Source organism: Amphibalanus amphitrite, unplaced genomic scaffold (genome assembly GCF_019059575.1).
Source record: "Amphibalanus amphitrite isolate SeventyFive unplaced genomic scaffold, NRLGWU_Aamphi_draft 001170F_arrow, whole genome shotgun sequence".
Taxonomy (NCBI): Eukaryota; Metazoa; Arthropoda; class Thecostraca; order Balanomorpha; family Balanidae; genus Amphibalanus; species Amphibalanus amphitrite.
The window spans coordinates 49278-69966 of NW_024882664.1; the positions used below are offsets into that span (position 1 = coordinate 49278).

General features: G+C 46.7%; 4 protein-coding genes across 6 annotated transcripts in view; 2 read left to right on the forward strand and 2 right to left on the reverse strand.

The window, feature by feature from the left end:
* LOC122370809 (MAP kinase-activating death domain protein-like) overlaps positions 1 to 2219 on the forward strand; it is a 46121-nt gene extending 43902 nt beyond the window's left edge. The window contains exons 27-28 of the mRNA XM_043346733.1: positions 170 to 216; positions 1124 to 2219. Of these exons, the coding sequence (XP_043202668.1) occupies positions 170 to 216; positions 1124 to 1225 (149 nt within the window). The 3' untranslated portion in view covers positions 1226 to 2219. The remainder of the gene's footprint in view (positions 1 to 169; positions 217 to 1123) is intronic.
* A 2639-nt stretch (positions 2220 to 4858) lies between these two features.
* On the reverse strand, positions 4859 to 7347 carry LOC122370810 (cytochrome P450 2J6-like). The gene is made up of 2 exons (XM_043346734.1): positions 7146 to 7347; positions 4859 to 6785 (listed from the first exon to the last, which is right to left on the reverse strand). The coding sequence occupies exons 1-2, from the start codon at positions 7225 to 7227 to the stop codon at positions 5413 to 5415; spliced, it is 1455 nt and encodes a 484-aa protein (XP_043202669.1). The 5' UTR covers positions 7228 to 7347; the 3' UTR covers positions 4859 to 5412.
* An 873-nt stretch (positions 7348 to 8220) lies between these two features.
* LOC122370812 (tRNA (cytosine(38)-C(5))-methyltransferase-like) overlaps positions 8221 to 20689 on the reverse strand; it is a 104152-nt gene continuing 91683 nt past the window's right edge. Inside the window, exons 3-5 of the mRNA XM_043346738.1 lie at positions 16675 to 16966; positions 16011 to 16149; positions 8221 to 9216 (exon numbers count right to left, since the gene is read on the reverse strand). Coding sequence (XP_043202673.1) covers positions 8672 to 9216; positions 16011 to 16149; positions 16675 to 16966 — 976 coding nt within the window. The 3' untranslated portion in view covers positions 8221 to 8671. The remainder of the gene's footprint in view (positions 9217 to 16010; positions 16150 to 16674; positions 16967 to 20689) is intronic.
* Positions 17532 to 20689, forward strand: part of LOC122370815 — a 61699-nt gene continuing 58541 nt past the window's right edge. Inside the window, exons 1-3 of one of the 3 annotated variants that reach the window (XM_043346741.1) lie at positions 17532 to 17582; positions 18881 to 19017; positions 19608 to 19766. In XM_043346741.1, the coding sequence (XP_043202676.1) occupies positions 18983 to 19017; positions 19608 to 19766 (194 nt within the window). In that variant the 5' untranslated portion in view covers positions 17532 to 17582; positions 18881 to 18982. Of the gene's footprint in view, positions 17583 to 17840; positions 18027 to 18239; positions 19018 to 19607; positions 19767 to 20689 lie in introns of those variants that run through there. The other 2 variants (XM_043346742.1, XM_043346740.1) reach the window with 2 other exon arrangements.

Genomic DNA, 20689 nt, shown 5'->3' on the forward strand with positions numbered 1-20689 from the left:
ATTCTTAACGGTCCGAAAAGACAGTTTTATGCAACAGACCGATAAAACATACATATTGCATAAGGCCGATCGTTCGGCTTTTTGTACTCGCTCCCCAATTTGCGAACGTTATCCGTGCCCGTAATATATACCAGTGGCGTTTAACATGTTTTGTTTTCTTCCGTTTCAGATCCCAAAACTCGGCAGATATTACAGAGGAAATATAAATCGTCGATGGTGAGTAATTCAACTCGATAGGTTATCCTATATTTCCTTTTTGAACCTAATTGGTAGCATTTATCCGCGTAACTATTATACCCTGGGATTCTTGGACTGCGGCAAGAGAATTAGTTATGTCCAGGGTTGTGCTTGACTCATGAGTTGAGTCAGAAATTTGACTCAACTCTGACTCAAATGAGTCAGATTTGAGTCGAGTCGGATAAAATGTTAAGCTGTTGAGTTGAGTCAGAGTTGAGTCGGACAACAATATTAAGGCGTTGAGTTGAGTCAGAGTTGAGTCAGTAAAATAACTTTTGACATTGAGTTGAGTCAAACATTTAGGAACATGAGTCAGCTGACTCAACTTTCTAGAAACAAGCTTTTCATTCCCTCCCCCCCCCCCGCTTAACAACTTCGCCCTGGCTCTGCTGCCGGATTTTTTTCCACCCCCGCCCCCGCTCAGCAACTTTTTTATCTGAGTCAATTTTGAGTCAACTCACTTGACTCAACAAAAAAATTTGAGTCAAGTTTGAGTCGACTCATATTTTCATTGAGCCGCTTGAGTCATGAGTCGAGTCAAGGGAAAAATCAGCTCCTTGTTTGAGTCAGAGTTGAGTCAGGGCTTTCTGAAGTTGAATGATGAGTCGAGTCGGCAATTTTTTTTTTGAGTCGAGCACAACCCTGGTTATGTCGTGCCGTTTATATACCTAAGCATAAGCAGGTACGATAAAAAACGAGAGTTTTTGCAAAAGGCGTAACCGCGTAAAGCGTGTTTTTGGCGCACTACATAGGCTATACCGAGCCTCTCGTCTCGTACTGCTGAAAAATATCCAGGCTTTTTAGGTATGTTTTGCTTTCCCAATCAGACCTCGCGTGCCTTCTGTCCCGTTCTGACCCCCCCCCCCTCCCCCTGCTATCGTTCCAGGCCGATCAGATATGCTACTCGGTGCTATGCGTCTTCTCCTACGTGGCTGCCGGGTCAGAGCAGAAACGACACCTACAGCAGCGACTGGCGCCTGCCTCCTGAACCTGTCGCCCTCCTGTCAGCTCTTCTCCAGGGCGCTGCGGCACTTCCAACAGCATGATCAGACGGCTGCGTCAGAGGAGCGGTGTCCCGAGTTGATCAGTGATCACCTCGGGACACCGCTCGAGGTGATCACTCGTGAAACCATATGAAAGTGCTTCTTTATCAGCGAGCGAAAAAGAAGCACTTTCATATGGTTTAAAGTTCGACTCGGGCAAAGACCAAGTATCATTAGTTGAACACGTTGCTAAAAATTACAAAAATAACGATACTAATGTTGACAAGGGCTTTGTTCAGGGAGTAGTGACATGTTGCAAGATTTTGGCTGACAAAGAGAACAGCAGCCTGCCAAGAAGATATCATGAGGCACTAGATTCACTAGCCAAGGACGATTCTATTATCATTACTTCAGCAGACAAAGGTGGGGGTATCATCGTCATGGACAAGAATGATTACTTAGAGAAAATGAATGAACTTTTGAAGGATAAGGTATATGAAAAGAAAAAGACAGGTTATGCAAAAGCTGAAGGAGAAAAATTCAATAAAGAGGCTCGAAAAATTCTTAAAAAGTCTGAACAAGGAAAACAACTACTTTACACATTGGAACAAGATCCTTTGCCACCTAAAATGAGAGGGCTCCCAAAGATTCACAAACAGGGCATACCGATGCGCCCCATTACGTCAGGCATTGCAAGTGCGCCCCATAGGTTAGCTAAGATACTAGCCAAACCGTTGACAATGACTCTGGGAAGCTTAAGTGACGCTCACTTAAGGAATTCAGGGGACCTCATTGAGCGGTTAAAACAAACGCAATTTAACGGGAAAAAACTAGCGAGCTTTGACGTCAAGGCGCTATTTACAAACGTCCCTATCGACGGCGCTATAAAGGCGATTGAAAAAGCGCTGAACGGCCTAACTGAAGATTCATTACCATTACCAAAAGAGGATTATCTGTCTTTAGTAAAGCTCTGCCTCAACTTTCATCCGTTCATCTTCAACAAAGAAGAATATACACAAAACGAGGGGCTTGCCATGGGCTCACCTCTCAGCGCAGTGGCTGCGTGCCTATTTATGGAAATGTTAGAGGAGGAGGAATTCAGCAAGGTGATGGGGAATGATACAAAATGGTATCGTTATGTGGATGACATTTTAGTCATTGCGCCAGAGGAAATGGATCTAAACGTGAAGCTACAAGAGCTGAATCAAGTACATGGGAGCATTCAATTTACACTAGAAGAAGAAAGAGACCAAACACTTAACTTCTTAGACGTTAAGATTATCAAGGAAGATGTTAGTGTAAAGTTTGCGGTCTATAGAAAGCCAACAAGTAAGGAGGATTATATTCATTTTTATTCTGCACATAGCATGAGAACAAAGTCAGGGGTCGTCATTGGCTTTTTCCTGCGCGCATACCGTATTTGCAGCGAAAAGTACATCGCAGATGAGATCAAACACATTTTCGAGGCATTTGAACGGCTCAAATACCCAAGAGCTTTTCTCATTAGATGCAAGAACAGTGCCAAACGCATAAGAAAGAAGAAAGAACAAGCAAATACAAGAAACCAAAATGAAGAAAGACAGCAGAAAAGCAAACGAGTCATTGTTGTGCCACATTCTAAACAAGTGCAATGCTTAGCAAAAGGGTTAAAACAGGCAGGTGTTAGGCTGATAGAAAAATCTGGAACAAAAATAGGTGACATGATTAAGGGAGGAACTGAAGGACAGCGAAGGGCGAACAGCGTAGTCTACCAAATTCCTTGTGGGGGCTGCCCAAAAGTATATATCGGTGAAACTTACAGAGGGCTCAAAACCAGAGTAACTGAACACAAGCGTGATTTGATAAATCATAATTTGTCTAACTCAATTACGTTACATGCCGAAACAGAGGGTCACCTACCTAAGTGGGATAAAGCCAGTGCGGTGAAATCAGGTCTGAAGAGATCGCACAGAAAAATCCTTGAGTCGGCATTAATTCAAAGTGTGTCATGTACGAACCATAAGGGGGGCTTTTACACCTTAGGAGGGGCGATTTGCGGTCTTGCATTCCAGAAGTATATAAAAACATTCTACCCGTGATATTGTGAGAAAAATTGCAGAGTGTGTATTTGCGATGTGAGCTTTTATACCATTTTCTTTTTGTATTATGGGAAGCTAGCACTGAAGATGATCTATTCGAAACGCGTTTGCGAAGGCTTTCTATAATACAGTACCTTTATATTTAAAAAAGTTTCACTTATCTAGTCATATAGATCACCTCGGGCTTGTTCTCTCTCTGGACACGGCAGTACTGTCGGCTCCACTCTTCCTGGACAGGACGATACTGTCGGGTTGTCTCCCGGACAGGGCGATACTGTCGGGTCGTCTCCCGGACAGGGCGATACTGTCGGGTCGTCTCCCGGACAGGGCGATACTGTCGGGTCGTCTCCCGCACAGGGCGGTACTATCGGGTTCCCTCTTCCCGGACAGGGCGATACTGTCGGCTCCACTCTTCCCGGACAGGGCGATACTGTCGGCTCCACTACTCTTCCCGTACAGGGCGGTATCATGTCGGGTCTTTCTTCGCTCAGTCGTAACGACGGTAGATGTGAGATTAGCGGTACTTAGCAGGCGGTTCCGATGAGGATGACATTTCAGCTGGGGATGGAAGCTCACATTGAGCCGGTGGCGAGGGGCTGGATGCGATGGGATGGACTATAGAAAGGAGAATCTATCCGGAGGGTATTATCACGGAATATATAGTTTACGACATATGTCGAATATATGTCGTATGTATTCCGTGGTATTATCATGGTATTATGATTGAAACCCGGTTGCTGGAGTCTATGAATGGCAAAGATGTTGGGCTCATTACTTCAGATGATCACAGGCTGTCAGGCTTGCCTATACATTTAAATCAATAGCACTTCGCTTGTATTTCCTTATATTGTTCTACATGAGTGCCGGGGAATCGGGAGGGGAAGCGTGTAATTATCAATGTTGTCACATGTTGTCGTTTGTTTTGATCTTTGTATGAGATTGCCGCGGCCTGGCTCAGAATTTGACGTTAGCCTGCCCGCGGCACTGGCTGTGGTAGCTGGGGCAGTCGGTTGCGCGCTATCCAAGCGTCTTCAGAGGTTCTCTGCAGTCTGCGGGCTGTTCGTTGTTGTTATGATCAGAACGAGAGGCGCCAGGCTTGTGCTTATATGATATAAACGTTTACGATGCCTTTGCCAAGCCGGTTCATGGCAAAGGAACACTGCGCATCGGCCGAATGATCTATCTATTCTGCTCTCTGTGCTCGATTGCATTAGCTACATGATATAATTGTGATCGTGCTCTCAATGTCGGGCGTTTTATTGTATCAGCTCCATTTTACTAATGCTCTGAGGATGTCGCGCTATTCTGGTATGCGTCTCTTCAGACGTCGCTGTTTTTACAGAACTGACTTGTTGGTGTGAATGCAAGTATTTAAAGAATGTTTAAGATGAATGAGATTTATCATCAACTTTCATCCATTGTTCTTGTGGCTCTATGTCTGCGCAATACATAATAAATACATACAAATTGTTTGGTGTTTCAAGATAAGTTTCCATAGATCACTGAAGCTGGTACTTATTATGTACGATTATTATCATCGTTTGGTTTTGCCTACAGACGTTTTCGCATGGTCACGTTTTGTATAAACATCATCACAGCTTACTGATAGGACGACTGATGCCAGACATCTACGATTAGGGCAGACGGTACACCACGCCGCGCTAAAACGCGCCCTAAACAAACATTACCTATCTTGACTCGTCTATGCTTTCAGAAAATCAAACAAACAGATACAATCGAATCGATTGTAATTGTCAGCCCATAAGCTGACAAGCGGCAAAATTCATACGGATTCATTCATTGCGCTAACCCGCACATCAATAGTTACGAAAAGCGTTTGTGCGAGGCGTTTGATTGCACTCATTTGTCCACGATAACACCCACACGACAGGCTGGAGTCTGGCGAAAAACGATTTAAATCCAGTTCACGGCTCATCGTGTCACACTGTGTGGTGCTATATCCCGACATCGTTCTCACGGCAACACCCGACTAGCGCTGGCACACAGTGCCTTTTGATGGCACTGTGAACGCCCGTCTACCTCCACAGCCGTCATCTGGGACCCCCGGACGGTGTGTGTGTGGGGGGGGGGGGGGGGCGGGGGCGGGGGAGGGGTCAGCGGCGGCGGGTGGGTACCACCTCGAACGGCTTGGGCGTGGTGACGCCGAGCCGGTCGGCGCTCGACAGGTCATGCTGGAAGCCGGCGGGGAAGGCAAAGCTGTACCGCTGCAGCGCGCACGTCAAAAACAGGAACAGCTCGGATCGAGCCATCGCCTCGCCGAGACACGAGCGTTTGCCGACTGAGAACGGCATCAGCGCCTTGCTGGGGCGCACGCGGCCCTCCCTGTCAAGGAAGCGTTCTGGTTTGAACTGCTCTGGTTCGGGGAAGTGGGCCGGGTTCCGATGGATGGCCCGCAGCAGGGACACGAGGATGGTGCCGCGTGGGATCGTGTAGCCACCCAGTTCGAACTCCTGCTCGGCCGAGTGCAGCACGCCCATCGGCACAATGTCGCCGAACCGCTGGGTCTCCATCAGGAAGGCCTCTGTGAAGGGCATCTGCTGGCGGTCGGCGGCCGACGGAGGCCGGCTGGCGCCCACCACCTGATCAATCTCCGCCTGAATGCGCCGCTGCGCCTCGGGCCGCGCGCACAGCAGGCAGAAGGCCCAGCGCAGCGTGGTGCTGGTGGTGTCGCTGCCGGCGCTGAACATGTCGCCGATGCTGCGCGCCAACACCTCGTCCGTGAACCGCTGCGGGTCAGAGCGCTGCTCCAGCAGGAAACACTCGATGTAGTCGCGCGGCTCCGAGGTCGGGTCGAAGTCGCGCCGGTGCGCCTCCAGCACAGGCGCGATTAGGTGCGTCTTCGGGTAATTAAAGAGCTCGATGACTTCGTCCAGTCGAAACAAGCTGCGCGGTAGCACTTTCAGCAACCAGGGCACCATCACCGCGATGTTGAGCCGCTTCGCCTTATCGGCGACACTCTTATTCTTCTCGAGGATGTCGAGCACACGCGTGTCCTTCATGCTCATCGTCTCGCCGGCCACGATGCCCCAGATGATGTTGACCACGGCCAGATCCAGGCTGTGGTCAATCGTCAGGGGCTGGCCCTCACTCGGAGCCACTACGTGCTCCAGGAACGCATCCACCTGCTCTCGAATCACATCCTCCAGGCGGGCCTTGCCCATGCCGAAGTTGCGCAGATGGAAGAGCGTGAAGCGACGTCGCACGTGCCAGTCCTCGCCGACAGAGAAGATGAGCCCACGTTGGACACCGAGCATTTCGAGAACGGGGCCGGCCATCCGACCCGTGGAGGCCGGCTTGTTGAAGGCCTCTCTCAGCAAGGCAGGGTCGGAGATGACAACCATAAGGTCAGAACCCATCTTGACACTGTACAGAGGGCCATACTGGCGCTGCCACTCCACAAAGGCCTTCTCCGGGTGGTTCTGGTTCATGGCGAACGCGCGTCCCACCAGCGGGATGTTGACGGGACCTGTGGGGATGAAAAGATAGGAGTGATCAACGGCGCCACACAACGCGTTTGTGCGAGAATGAGCGAGCAAAATATTGAACTCCTTCACTGGTTCATGCATGATCGTTGTGCGATCGTAGCAAGGTGTCGTGTAGTTAAGCATTATGAATTTGATGTACCAAGTTCATAGGGTTAATTAAGCATCAGTTCATGGATGACCGTAGGGTACTTTGATACAACAAAGCCTTTGACAGCAGGTAACAAGCGCTAACAATCGGATCGCCAACGTATGCACGCCAGCTTGACGACCTAACGTGCCACGTACCGGCGATCACCCAATGCACTGTATCCTGGGACCAGCTTTGCGGCTTTGGCACTCACCGGGCGGGCAATTCTTGGGTTTCTTGTTCTTATAGAGCACCCATGCCACCACCAGCAGGATGATCAGCACCACCGTCAACATGACTTCCTCCTCAAACGGCGTGTGACCACACCACCAGCGCCCTCGACGAACGACGAACCCACACTGCTACCCCGCCCACTAAACCGACCTGACCGACGGCGCAAACAAACATGAGAGGCCGCTGACGACACCGGCCGGGAGCCGACCAATCAGAGGGGAGATAGCTGCGCTCCGCCGCCGGACCCAAGGTCGTCCTGGGGAGGGGGAGGGGAGGGTGACGAAGTGGTTTTGGCGGTCCGAGTGCAGAGGTGCGGGCGCAGAGATTACGTGTGGAATCGTGCTCATGACGCTTGCCGTAGGTTGGAGTTTCCAAAGGTCAGACCGGTAAATGCAGTAAGGTGTGAGTTGACGGTCAGACATTCACATGCACTCGGTCAAAATCTATTCCATTATAATTTATATCCCATCGCAGAGGTGTTCATCCTGATCCATCCCAAATTCTAGTCAATTGGAATATAAAAATTAAAAACCTTTCATCTCTAATGTCGATGGACACGTCTCTCGTGTCTCGGTCTCGTGTCACGGCTATCTCAATCACAAAATTAACCTGAAGGACCCGATATCTTGTACGAATGGCGACTTCAAAAGCCTCGTCATGCCCATTTTCATCAGCTCTCCAAATAACACTTTGACCTTGCTGATTTCACTCAGGAAACACGTTCTCAGACAGCACGAGACACTAATACCATAAATACACGTCGATTTGAGTACGCAAGTACGATCGACGTGGCGTAAGGCGGGTTGTAGGATGTCTCACGAAATACGACTGACGCCTGACGCAACGTGTCAGATTGACCCGAAGCGAGGTGAATGAACGACAAATAGCGAGACTCGAGAGCGCGAAACAAACTGGGTGGATATTAACTAACATGATCGAATAATGATTATTATTATATGGTTATGATATTTTTTTTGCTCAGAGTATGAAATATGAGACTTGCTTCAGCTAGCGGCTCACAAGCGTAAATAATGCAAACTTCAAATAAGGTCGCGTGAATCATTCACGAATTGTTATTGGCATCCGAAACTGTATCACAACGGCTCAATGTTACGGCACAACGGCAAAAGACAAACTCGCGAATGGCTCTCGGAGCAGGCACGGAAATCTATGCTGGAATCCCTCAAACGTACACATCATGGCCCGAGTATGAAATGCATACAAACTTTTGCACAATATCGTACATTCCAAGAAGCGTAATGTTGTGGAGTTGTGGTCCAGCTGATCACGGATCAGTGGTGTGCGTAAAGCCGCTAATCCATGACCTTGCAACGATATGCCCCAAAAGATGGAGTAGAAAATCCATCCTGTTTTATCATACAGACTAGCCAAATGAATTTACAAAACGTACCATGATATAGAAAACATTCGTATTCCGTATATCACCGTAACACCTTGTGTCGCCAACAACCAACCTGTCGCCCCTCAAATATAAAAACAACCCACCTAGCAGGCTCCTCCCGCCTGTGCCGATTCTTCACTCTCTCCCTCGCTCTCCCCACTCTCTCCATCCATCAGCACCAGCATCAGGGCGGCCACTGTCCTCACGTTAACACTGTTCCCCACCAGCTTGTACCGCTGTCGGTCAGTTAGCTCCACCGGGAACGAAAACCACTCCGGGTAGCACATCAGCCGCGCCGCCTCTTGGGGCGAGAACCAGCGTAGCTGCAGCGGCCGCAGCCGGTCGGCCCGCGCCGGGTCGCCAGGAGGAAGCAGACGCGCTGCGGCAAACGCGGCGTCGAGCGCGCCACTCTCGTCACTGTCATCACCTCCTCCTTCGCTGTTGTTGTCGGGTAACAGTACCGACCCTGCCCCTTCCACTAGATGTCCATAACCACTGGTGAGGCAGCAGGAGCGGCGACTGCTCGGTCGGACAATGTCGAGCAGTTCGCCGTAGCGACAGAGCACTTTGTCCGGTAGCAGCAGCCGACTGGTATCCGAGGGAGCCACATCTGCCAGAAACTGGTCCAGAGTGGGCGGTAGTAGAGCACCTGCAGAGAGACGACGTCTGTCAAGACAGCCTCAGATTCAGATTCACTTTCAGAATCACATTCGGACCCCCTTAGATTTTCATAAAAACTGGTCCATAGGTACAGTTTTGGACGCTGATTCCAATGGCGAAGTCTGTTTTTCGCCACATATTATACTTTGGCCCCTAGAGACATTCAAAGTTTTTTTGGGGCGAAGGGGGACCCCCTTAGATTTTCATAAAAACTGGTCCATGTGTACAGTTTTGGACGCTGATTCCAACGGTGAAGTCTGTTTTTCGCCACATATTATACTTTGGCCCCTAGAGGCATTCAAAGTTTTTTGGGAGAAGGGGTACCCCCTTGGATTTTCATAAAAACTGGTCCATGTGTACAGTTTTGGACGCTGATTCCAATGGTGAAGTCTGTTTTTCGCCACATATTATACTTTGGCCCCTAAAGGCATTCAAAGTTTTTTGGGGCGAAGGGGGACCCCCTTAGATTTTCATAAAAACTGGTCCATGGGTACAGTTTTGGACGCTGATTCCAATGGTGAAGTCTGTTTTTCGCCACATATTATACTTTGGCCCCTAGAGACATTTACATTTTTTTGGAGCGAAGGGGGACCCCCTTAGATTTTCATGAAAACTGGTCCATGTGTACAGTTTTGGACGCTGATTCCAACGGTGAAGTCTGTTTTTCGCCACATATTATACTTTGGCCCCTAGAGGCATTCAAAGTTTTTTTGGGGGAAGGGGGACCCCCTTAGATTTTCATAAAAACTGGTCCATGTGTACAGTTTTGGACGCTGATTCCAATGGTGAAGTCTGTTTTTCGCCACATATTATACTTTGGCCCCTAGGGCATTCAGATTCACTTTCAGAATCACATTCGGACCCCCTTAGATTTTCATAAAAACTGGTCCATGGGTACAGTTTTGGACGTTGATTCCAATGGTGAAGTCTGTTTTTCGCCACATATTATACTTTTGCCCCTAGAGGCATTCAAAGTTTTTTTGGGGCGAAGGGGGACCCCTTAGATTTTCATAAAAACTGGTCTATGTGTACAGTTTTGGACGCTGATTCCAACGGTGAAGTCTGTTTTTCGCCACATATTATACTTTGGCCCCTAGAGGCATTCAAAGTTTTTTGGGAGAAGGGGGACCCCCTTGGATTTTCATAAAAACTGGTCCATGTGTACAGTTTTGGACGCTGATTCCAATGGTGAAGTCTGTTTTTCGCCACATATTATACTTTGGCCCCTAGAGGCATTCAAAGTTTTTTGGGGCGAAGGGGGACCCCCTTTGATTTTCATAAAAACTGGTCCATGGGTACAGTTTTGGGCGCTGATTCCAATGGTGAAGTCTGTTTTTCGCCACATATTATACTTTGGCCCCTAGAGACATTTAAAGTTTTTTTGGGGCGAAGGGGGACCCCCTTAGATTTTCATAAAAACTGGTCCATGTGTACAGTTTTGGACGCTGATTCCAACGGTGAAGTCTGTTTTTCGCCACATATTATACTTTGGCCCCTAGAGGCATTCAAAGTTTTTTGGCGGAAGGGGGACCCCCTTAGATTTTCATAAAAACTGGTCCATGTGTACAGTTTTGGACGCTGATTCCAATGGTGAAGTCTGTTTTTCGCCACATGTTATACTTTGGCCCCTAGAGGCATTCAAAATTTTTGGGGCGAAGGGGGACCCCCTTAGATTTTCATAAAAACTAGTCCATGGGTACAGTTTTGGACGCTGATTCCAATGGTGAAGTCTGTTTTTTGCCACATATTATACTTTGGCCCCTAGAGACATTTAAAATTTTTTGGGGCGAAGGGGGACCCCCTTAGATTTTCATAAAAACTAGTCCATGGGTACAGTTTTGGACGCTGATTCCAATGGTGAAGTCTGTTTTTTGCCACATATTATACTTTGGCCCCTAGAGACATTCAAAGTTTTTTGGGGGCGAGGGGGGACCCCCTTAGAATTTCATGGCCTCTAGGGGCCAAAGTATAATATGTGGCGAAAAACAGACTTCACCGTTGGAATCAGCGTCCAAAACTGTACACATGGACCAGTTTTTATGAAAATCTAAGGGGGTCCGAATGTGATTCTGAAAGTGAATCTGAATGCCCTAGGGGCCAAAGTATAATATGTGGCGAAAAACAGACTTCACCATGGGAATCAGCGTCCAAAACTGTACACATGGACCAGTTTTTATGAAAACCTAAGGGGGTCCCCCTTCCCCCCAAAAAAACTTTGAATGCCTCTAGGGGCCAAAGTATAATATGTGGCGAAAAACAGACTTCACCATGGGAATCAGCGTCCAAAACTGTACACATGGACCAGTTTTTATGAAAATCTAAGGGGGTCCCCCTTCCCCCCAAAAAAAATTTGAATGCCTCTAGGGGCCAAAGTATAATATGTGGCGAAAAACAGACTTCACCATTGGAATCAGCGTCCAAAACTGTACCCATGGACCAGTTTTTATGAAAATCTAAGGGGGTCCCCCTCCGCCCCAAAAAACTTTGAATGCCTCTAGGGGCCAAAGTATAATATGTGGCGAAAAACAGACTTCACCATTGGAATCAGCGTCCAAAACTGTACACATGGACCAGTTTTCATGAAAATCTAAGGGGGTCCCCCTTCCCCCAAAAAAAACTTTGAATGCCTCTAGGGGCCAAAGTATAATATGTGGCGAAAAACAGACTTCACCGTTGGAATCAGCGTCAAAAACTGTACACATGGACCAGTTTTTATGAAAATCTAAGGGGGTCCCCCTTCGCCAAAAAAAAATTTGAATGCCTCTAGGGGCCAAAGTATAATATGTGGCGAAAAACAGACTTCACCATTGGAATCAGCGTCCAAAACTTTACCCATGGACTAGTTTTTATGAAAATCTAAGGGGGTCCCCCTCCACCCCAAAAAAACTTTGAATGCCTCTAGGGGCCAAAGTATAATATGTGGCGAAAAACAGACTGTACCATTGGAATCAGCGTCCAAAACTGTACACATGGACCAGTTTTTATGAAAATCTAAGGGGGTCCCCCTTCCCCCAAAAAAACTTTGAATGCCTCTAGGGGCCAAAGTATAATATGTGGCGAAAAACAGACCTCACCATTGGAATCAGCGTCCAAAACTGTACACATGGACCAGTTTTTATGAAAATCTAAGGGGGTCCCCCTTCCCCCCAAAAAAACTTTGAATGCCTCTAGGGGCCAAAGTATAATATGTGGCGAAAAACAGACTTCACCGTTGGAATCAGCGTCCAAAACTGTACACATAGACCAGTTTTTATGAAAATCTAAGGGGGTCCCCCTTCGCCCCAAAAAAACTTTGAATGCCTCTAGGGGCCAAAGTATAATATGTGGCGAAAAACAGACTTCACCATTGGAATCAGCGTCCAAAACTGTACCCATGGACCAGTTTTTATGAAAATCTAAGGGGGTCCGAATGTGATTCTGAAAGTGAATCTGAATGCCCTAGGGGCCAAAGTATAATATGTGGCGAAAAACAGACTTCACCATTGGAATCAGCGTTCAAAACTGTACCCATGGATCAGTTTTTATGAAAATCTAAGGGGGTCCCCCTCCGCCCCAAAAAACTTTGAATGCCTCTAGGGGCCAAAGTATAATATGTGGCGAAAAACAGACTTCACCATTGGAATCAGCGTCCAAAACTGTACACATGGACCAGTTTTCATGAAAATCCAAGGGGTCCCCCTTCCCCAAAAAAAACTTTGAATGCCTCTAGGGGCCAAAGTATAATATGTGGCGAAAAACAGACTTCACCGTTGGAATCAGCGTCAAAAACTGTACACATGGTCCAGTTTTTATGAAAATCTAAGGGGGTCCCTCTTCGCCCAAAAAAAAACTTTGAATGCCTCTAGGGGCCAAAGTATAATATGTGGCGAAAAACAGACTTCACCATTGGAATCAGCGTCCAAAACTTTACCCATGGACCAGTTTTTATGAAAATCTAAGGGGGTCCCCCTCCACCCCAAAAAACTTTGAATGCCTCTAGGGGCCAAAGTATAATATGTGGCGAAAAACAGACTTCACCATTGGAATCAGCGTCCAAAACTGTACACATGGACCAGTTTTTATGAAAATCTAAGGGGGTCCCCCTTCCCCCAAAAAAAACTTTGAATGCCTCTAGGGGCCAAAGTATAATATGTGGCGAAAAACAGACTTCACCGTTGGAATCAGCGTCCAAAACTGTACACATGGACCAGTTTTTATGAAAATCTAAGGGGGTCCCCCTTCGCCCAAAAAAACTTTGAATGTCTCTAGGGGCCAAAGTATAATATGTGGCGTAAAACAGACTTCACCATTGGAATCAGCGTCCAAAACTGTACCCATGGACCAGTTTTTATGAAAATCTAAGGGGGTCCCCCTCCGCCCCAAAAAACTTTGAATGCCTCTAGGGGCCAAAGTATAATATGTGGCGAAAAACAGACTTCACCATTGGAATCAGCGTCCAAAACTGTACCCATGGACCAGTTTTTATGAAAATCTAAGGGGGTCCCCCTCCGCCCCAAAAAACTTTGAATGCCTCTAGGGGCCAAAATATAATATGTGGCGAAAAACAGACCTCACCATTGGAATCAGCGTCCAAAACTGTACACATGGACCAGTTTTTATGAAAATCTAAGGGGGTCCCCCTTCCCCCAAAAAAAACTTTGAATGCCTCTAGGGGCCAAAGTATAATATGTGGCGAAAAACAGACTTCACCATTGGAATCAGCGTCCAAAACTGTACCCATGGACCAGTTTTTATGAAAATCTAAGGGGGTCCGAATGTGATTCTGAAAGTGAATCTGAATGCCCTAGGGGCCAAAGTATAATATGTGGCGAAAAACAGACTTCACCATGGGAATCAGCGTCCAAAACTGTATACATGGACCAGTTTTTATGAAAATCTAAGGGGGTCCCCCTTCCCCCAAAAAAAACTTTGAATGCCTCTAGGGGCCAAAGTATAATATGTGGCGAAAAACAGACTTCACCATGGGAATCAGCGTCCAAAACTGTACACATGGACCAGTTTTTATGAAAATCTAAGGGGGTCCCCTTCCCCAAAAAAAACTTTGAATGCCTCTAGGGGCCAAAGTATAATATGTGGCGAAAAACAGACTTCACCATTGTAATCAGCGTCCAAAACTGTACACATGGACCAGTTTTTATGAAAATCTAAGGGGGTCCCCCTTCCCCCAAAAAAACTTTGAATGCCTTTAGGGGCCAAAGTATAATATGTGGCGAAAAACAGACTTCACCGTTGGAATCAGCGTCAAAAACTGTACACATGGACCAGTTTTTATGAAAATCTAAGGGGGTCCCCCTTTGCCCAAAAAAAAACTTTGAATGCCTCTAGGGGCCAAAGTATAATATGTGGCGAAAAACAGACTTCACCATTGGAATCAGCGTCCAAAACTGTACCCATTGACCAGTTTTTATGAAAATCTAAGGGGGTCCGAATGTGATTCTGAAAGTGAATCTGAATGCCCTAGGGGCCAAAGTATAATGTGTGGCGAAAAACAGACTTCACCATGGGAATCAGCGTCCAAAACTGTACACATGGACCAGTTTTTATGAAAATCTAAGGGGTCCCCCTTCCCCAAAAAAAACTTTGAATGCCTCTAGGGGCCAAAGTATAATATGTGGCGAAAAACAGACTTCACCGTTGGAATCAGCGTCCAAAACTGTACACATAGACCAGTTTTTATGAAAATCTAAGGGGGTCCCCCTTCGCCCCCAAAAAAACTTTGAATGTCTCTAGGGGCCAAAGTATAATATGTGGCGAAAAACAGACTTCACCATTGGAATCAGCGTCCAAAACTGTACCCATGGACCAGTTTTTATGAAAATCTAAGGGGATCCCCCTTCGCCCCAAAAAAATTTGAATGCCTCTAGGGACCAAAGTGTAATATGTGGCGAAAAACAGACTTCACCATTGGAATCAGCGTCCAAAACTGTACACATGGACCAGTTTTTATGAAAATCCAAGGGGGTCCCCCTTCTCCCAAAAAACTTTGAATGCCTCTAGGGGCCAAAGTATAATATGTGGCGAAAAACAGACTTCACCGTTGGAATCAGCGTCCAAAACTGTAAACATGGACCAGTTTTTATGAAAATCTAAGGGGGTCCCCCTTCGCCCCCAAAAAAACTTTGAATGCCTCTAGGGGCCAAAGTATAATATGTGGCGAAAAACAGACTTCACCATTGGAATCAGCGTCCAAAACTGTACCTATGGACCAGTTTTTATGAAAATCTACGGGGGTCCGAATGTGATTCTGAAAGTGAATCTGAATCTGAGGCTGTCTTGACAGACGTAGAGAGACGCAGGTCAGATTTTGGTCACACTTCTGGAAACAGTAGTCACACATCGGGAAAGCGAAGTCACATCGGGAGATGAAGATCACATATCAGGAAACGGAGGCCACGCCAAAAACCGTTCACATGAAGAAGATACACATCGGGAAACGGAGGTCATATACCGGGAAACGAATGTCACACATCGACGTACTGTCGTGCTATACCTGGGGTGGAGAGGGAAAGCACGCTGGGTTCGTTGACCTAAGCAGGTTCCGGATATCAAGATTGTGCATCGCTGCATATGAAATCGCAACGGACAGCGGCTATGCAGGAAACTGTGAACGGATTTTATACTGAACTCCGCGTACAAAGAGGTTAGAATACTAGGTACTTAAAACCACTTCAGAGTAGCACAAAAACATCGCATCGTAGAAAAAGAAGGCAGCCTCATCTAAAATGGAATCAGTATCCTCGGATCAATGATGCTATGACAAGAATTCTGACAAGGTTTCCGTACCTGCGCTGTCGTCGTGAGAGTCCCACTTCCCGGACATATATTCAGAAAGTCTGTTGAGAACTGGTTTGTTGCAGCTGTTGCAGGCAGAATCTGAGTCATTGGTGTGACCGCACGCACAAAACGGCAACTCCTCTAGAATCTGTGAAACACGAAACATCGGGGATTTATCGGCATGCAAGATAACAGGCTAAAGCGAGAGTGCGAAAGGACAAAGGCGAAAGGAAGCAGGGATATAAGCAGAAAGCAGAAAGCAGCAGGGTTCTCGTACACGTGTGAACCGAGAACGTTTCTGAGCAATGGAATATTTTTACGATGGAGTGACATATATCAAAATTAGAAACCACTGATTAAGGATGGGAGTATTTTAAAGTATTTTGCTTATTTGGTTGCAAATCTTTTGCTAAGCCTAGTCACTAGCCATAGAAGCCAACAATATTCACTGGCATATCTAATTTCTATAAGACTGGAGTGGGTACGGATAATAAGTATTTACTAAAACAAATACGAATTTAAAATGTATTTCCTGTTTATATCTACAAATCCGTTCATACTTTGAGAATTCCAATCGAAACAAAGAACACGTCCGTGTCCGTCACCTTGCCCACCTCTATAACGCAACATCTAGAGTTTGAGAACCACCCATCCACCACCTGGTATCACTGACCTGGCCCTCGGGCGGCTGTTCAAATGTGAACGGTCGTCGGCGCGCCAGCAGATAGTAGCGAGACCGTGAGTTGGGCACTCCGAGCTGGGAGGGCGCCAGCAGCAGCTCGCGCCAGTGCAGGCCGAGCTGGCGCAGTGTGGTGATGAGAGCATCTCGCGCAGCCGACCGCTCGAAGCCGCGCACGTTCTCCAGAAGGATGTAGCGCGGAGGTCGGCGCAGACGAGGTAGAACGTCCAGCACGTGCAGGAAGGAGACGGTCCGCGCGTCACTGGTGTCACCCTGCAGACCCAGCCTGACATGGGAGGGAGGAGTTAGACATGTGCTTCTATTTGGAATTAAATACATAGCTCTGGAGCACTGATCGGTAGACACAGCAATGCCCTGCTATCTTTATTTACTGTATGCCTGGTCTATTCAAATACATTAGCCAGAGGGGTGTGGTAATAACTGGTGTAAGCAAATTGACCACGGTCAAAAATGCATTACCAGAATGCACTTAAGCCAACATTTTGGGATGTTCTCGTTCCTAAGTCGGCTAAGAGCTTCGGTCCAGAAAATAAATTTATCGTTGGCATCGTTGGCATACAGTAAAATACATACCAAACTCGGCCGGTGATAAATTTTCAAGACCTCAGTCCTTACTGATTTTTGAACTCGGCCTTCGGCCTCGTTCAAAAATCCAGTAAGGACCTCGGTCTTGAAAATTTATTTACACCGGCCTCGTTCAGTATTATATATTACCTAGTCTAAGATAACCTCGTTGATTCAAGTCCTCCATGAGTTAAAGGGAACAAATCGTGGAAGCAGCACAACCACCATAGATATAAAAGACTAGATGGGACATTGGCAGTGTTTTAGTGCGTGCGACTGGCCGCCATGTTTGTGAGGGCGGGAATCTGCGGCGCTGTGTAAACACTACGGGAGGAGGGGGGTATTTGAGACTGATTTTGTGGTATTTTTCGACCGAAAAGTGCTAATCTTTTTTGCTCACGGCATTCTTTGGAATGTGTAGATTGTGGAATAAGTGCTGAAATATGCTTATCTATTGTAATTTGGCTACGTTAGCCTTAGACATGTTGCACTGTTGACGCTGATGAAGAATAGGCGGCACCAAAGGTAGATTTGCTTGGCATGCCTGTTTTATATTTAATTCAGTTCCCATGTTTTTTTTTGTGCACACCACAATCCTTTAATTATTCTTGCATGGATAGAGCATCAGTCATATGATTTTTCACAAAGAAAGCTTACCTAGATAGGTACCAGAACATTGGCAGCGGAAAGCAGACTCATTACCTACACTTGCTTTGCCTGCTCACTTTCTACTGTTGCCTTCAATGGACAATATTTATGAAGTAAGAAGGTTTTATGATTATAGGTTTTAAATAAGTACTTTACTTAATGTCATCAGTTAGTATTAAATAGTAGTTCAGTGCCAAACGAAAAATCCATGCACTATGCCCGATGCCTCGGGGGCTCTTATCCGCTCTGGGTTCAGAGTGCAGTGGCATACCACGCTCACCCTCAACCAGAGCTGATAGATAGTGAAAATGCCAGACGTCGTGATATCTGCACCAGTGAACAGTGTCGCACATTTGATCCCAATAATGAACAGCACAGGGGTGACGTAAAAATGTGCGTTAGTTGGAGCACCTAAACTCAGATTGTCATTACCTAATTAGTTTTCACATTGTAAAGCTTAAACTACACTTCATGCTCTTTTGGCTCACCTGTTATCAGTATCAGTAAATAGGGTATTAGTAAATCTGGCGTTACCATCAATGCTAAGTGCTAACAAGTAAATATGAAGTCCAAGGAAGATAAAAATCATAATCTTACTTGACCTAACCTTACCTACTAACCTAACTAACCTACAACCTACAAACCTCAACCTACATACAACCTCCATACCTACAACCTACCCACCTACAACCTACCAACCTTATATGTGCCGACGGTGGCACCAGATTTATGGATACCCTTATTTGTTAGGTACTTCACTCCACTTCTCATTTTATTTGAAGCTCATTTAAATTCTTGTATTTAAGTCTGTGTAAACTATTATTTTAAAAACCTGATGCTTTTCCATGACTGTAATCTCACTGTTTGCTATGTGTATTTTGTAGTGTGTACTGTGTGCAAATCCAGTATCCTACACTTGTATGCTACAGGCCTTGTTTTGATCTGACTAACTGTTAATATGTTTCAGCTTTAAAGACTAGTATCTTTTGAAATTGAAATTTGCCTCTCAGTCTCTCAAGAATCAAGATGCCAAATAGATGTGCAGGATTTGATTGCTGACAAACCAGGGATGAGGCTCAAGAGTCAAGAGATCACCCTGCATTGGCAAGTAAAAGCTACAGACTCTTGATTTTTTATATTGTTACAGGTTATCTGTCACCGAGAGCGATTGCTGTAGTTCAATTTCTTGCATCAAAATTGGCAGAATATGACTTCACTGATCACTCTGACGTCATTTACGGCCGACCTATGGTAGCTACACAATTTTTATTTCTATAAAATATTTCAGATTGATGCAGCCGAAGGTACTGCAAGTTTCGTATTGACACGTCTAGTGGTTTAGAAATATTGCAACAAATATATATTTTAATTTTTTCAATATATAAATGTAAATATTTTATTGCAGAAAACAGGAGAGGGGCTCTGTAGAGCCCCACCCTCCAGTCATGCGTGGGTAAAGGCCCATCAGTCACTAAAACCAGAATAAGTGCAAAAAATTATTACCAAATGCCCGGAGACTGCTTTACCATTGCCAACATGTGTGTGTGTGTGTGTGTGTGTGTGTGTGTGCGTGTGTGGGTGCGTGTGCGTGTGTGTCAACAATGTGTTAACAACAAATACAACACTTGTGCCTGGCGTATGTTAACACTAAACACTATTAGCCATATTTTATTGATACTAATCGAACCTTCCAGGTGGCTGGAACAACCCCAGTGCCGCACAGTTCTGCGGGATATTCCGGCACCTGCTCCACCGCTGCGGCGTCCGGCCCGGCAGCACAGGGAAAGTGGCAGCCCTCGACCCGACCAGCATCCTGGCAGTCGGTCACACGACCAGCGGACGGGGAGCCAGCCTTACCAGCATCTGCGATGCTGGGCTCCGCATCGCGGGACCGCAGGTTGTTTGAGCAAGCACCTTTGTAAACGCAGCAAAAACGCCCGCCGCCAAACGAGAGGATGAGCCTTGCACGTGCAGACCGGAGTCGGTGTGCTACGGACTGACGTGCACGGCACCCTATTCGCCGGTCTATAGCGGTCTGCCAAATTTGAGTGCAATCGACCCGGCCGTTTTCGAGATCTGGAAGCGACACCCTGCACGTGCGCACGTGCAGCCTGGGCCCCAATTGACTTTTGCACGGCACTCTATTCGCCGGTTTCTAGCGATGTACCAAATTTAATCTGAATCGGCCCAGCCGTTTCCAAGATCGGGAAACGACACCTACACGTGCGCACGTGCATAACGGGTCCCATCTGACTTGTGCACGGCACCCTACTAACCAGCGTCTAGCGGTGTGCCAAGTTTGATCACAATCGGCCCAGCCGTTCTCGAGATCTGGAAGCGTCACCCTGCCCGTGCGCACGTGCAGCGGCACCCCAACCGTGACTCATGGAAATGCATTGCCGGGTGCGTGCCAACATCCATGCCAAGTACCAGCGCAATCGGCAAAATAACTACAGAGTTATTAGACTTGTTACTGAACTGACTTCTCTCCGTTTTGCACGTGGCACGTGCATTAGGGGTCACCCATACGCATCGAGAATAGCACACTACGTGTAAGAAAGGAAGAAGCTATCCCACACAAAAGACCGTGATTGAATCGGTCAAGCAGTTGTGGAGATAGAAGCTTTGCAAGGCGCCCCCACAGTCGGCCTACTGCTAATATTTAGCAATAATCAGTGTCGCATCCGCACACGGGAGGTATCGCCGTCACCTGTTCGTATACTCTAATGTGGTTGGGTTCAAGTCACAGTCGAGCCCTGCTTTTTTACAACTTTTC

Coding starts and splice junctions, on each gene's coding strand:
- LOC122370810 (XM_043346734.1), bottom strand. CDS start 7,227: ATGTTGACGGTGGTGCTGATCATCCTGCTGGTGGTGGCATGGGTGCTC. Junction 6,786..7,145: donor ACCCAAGAATTGCCCGCCCG/GTGAGTGCCAAA, acceptor TCATCCCCACAG/GTCCCGTCAACATCCCGCTG.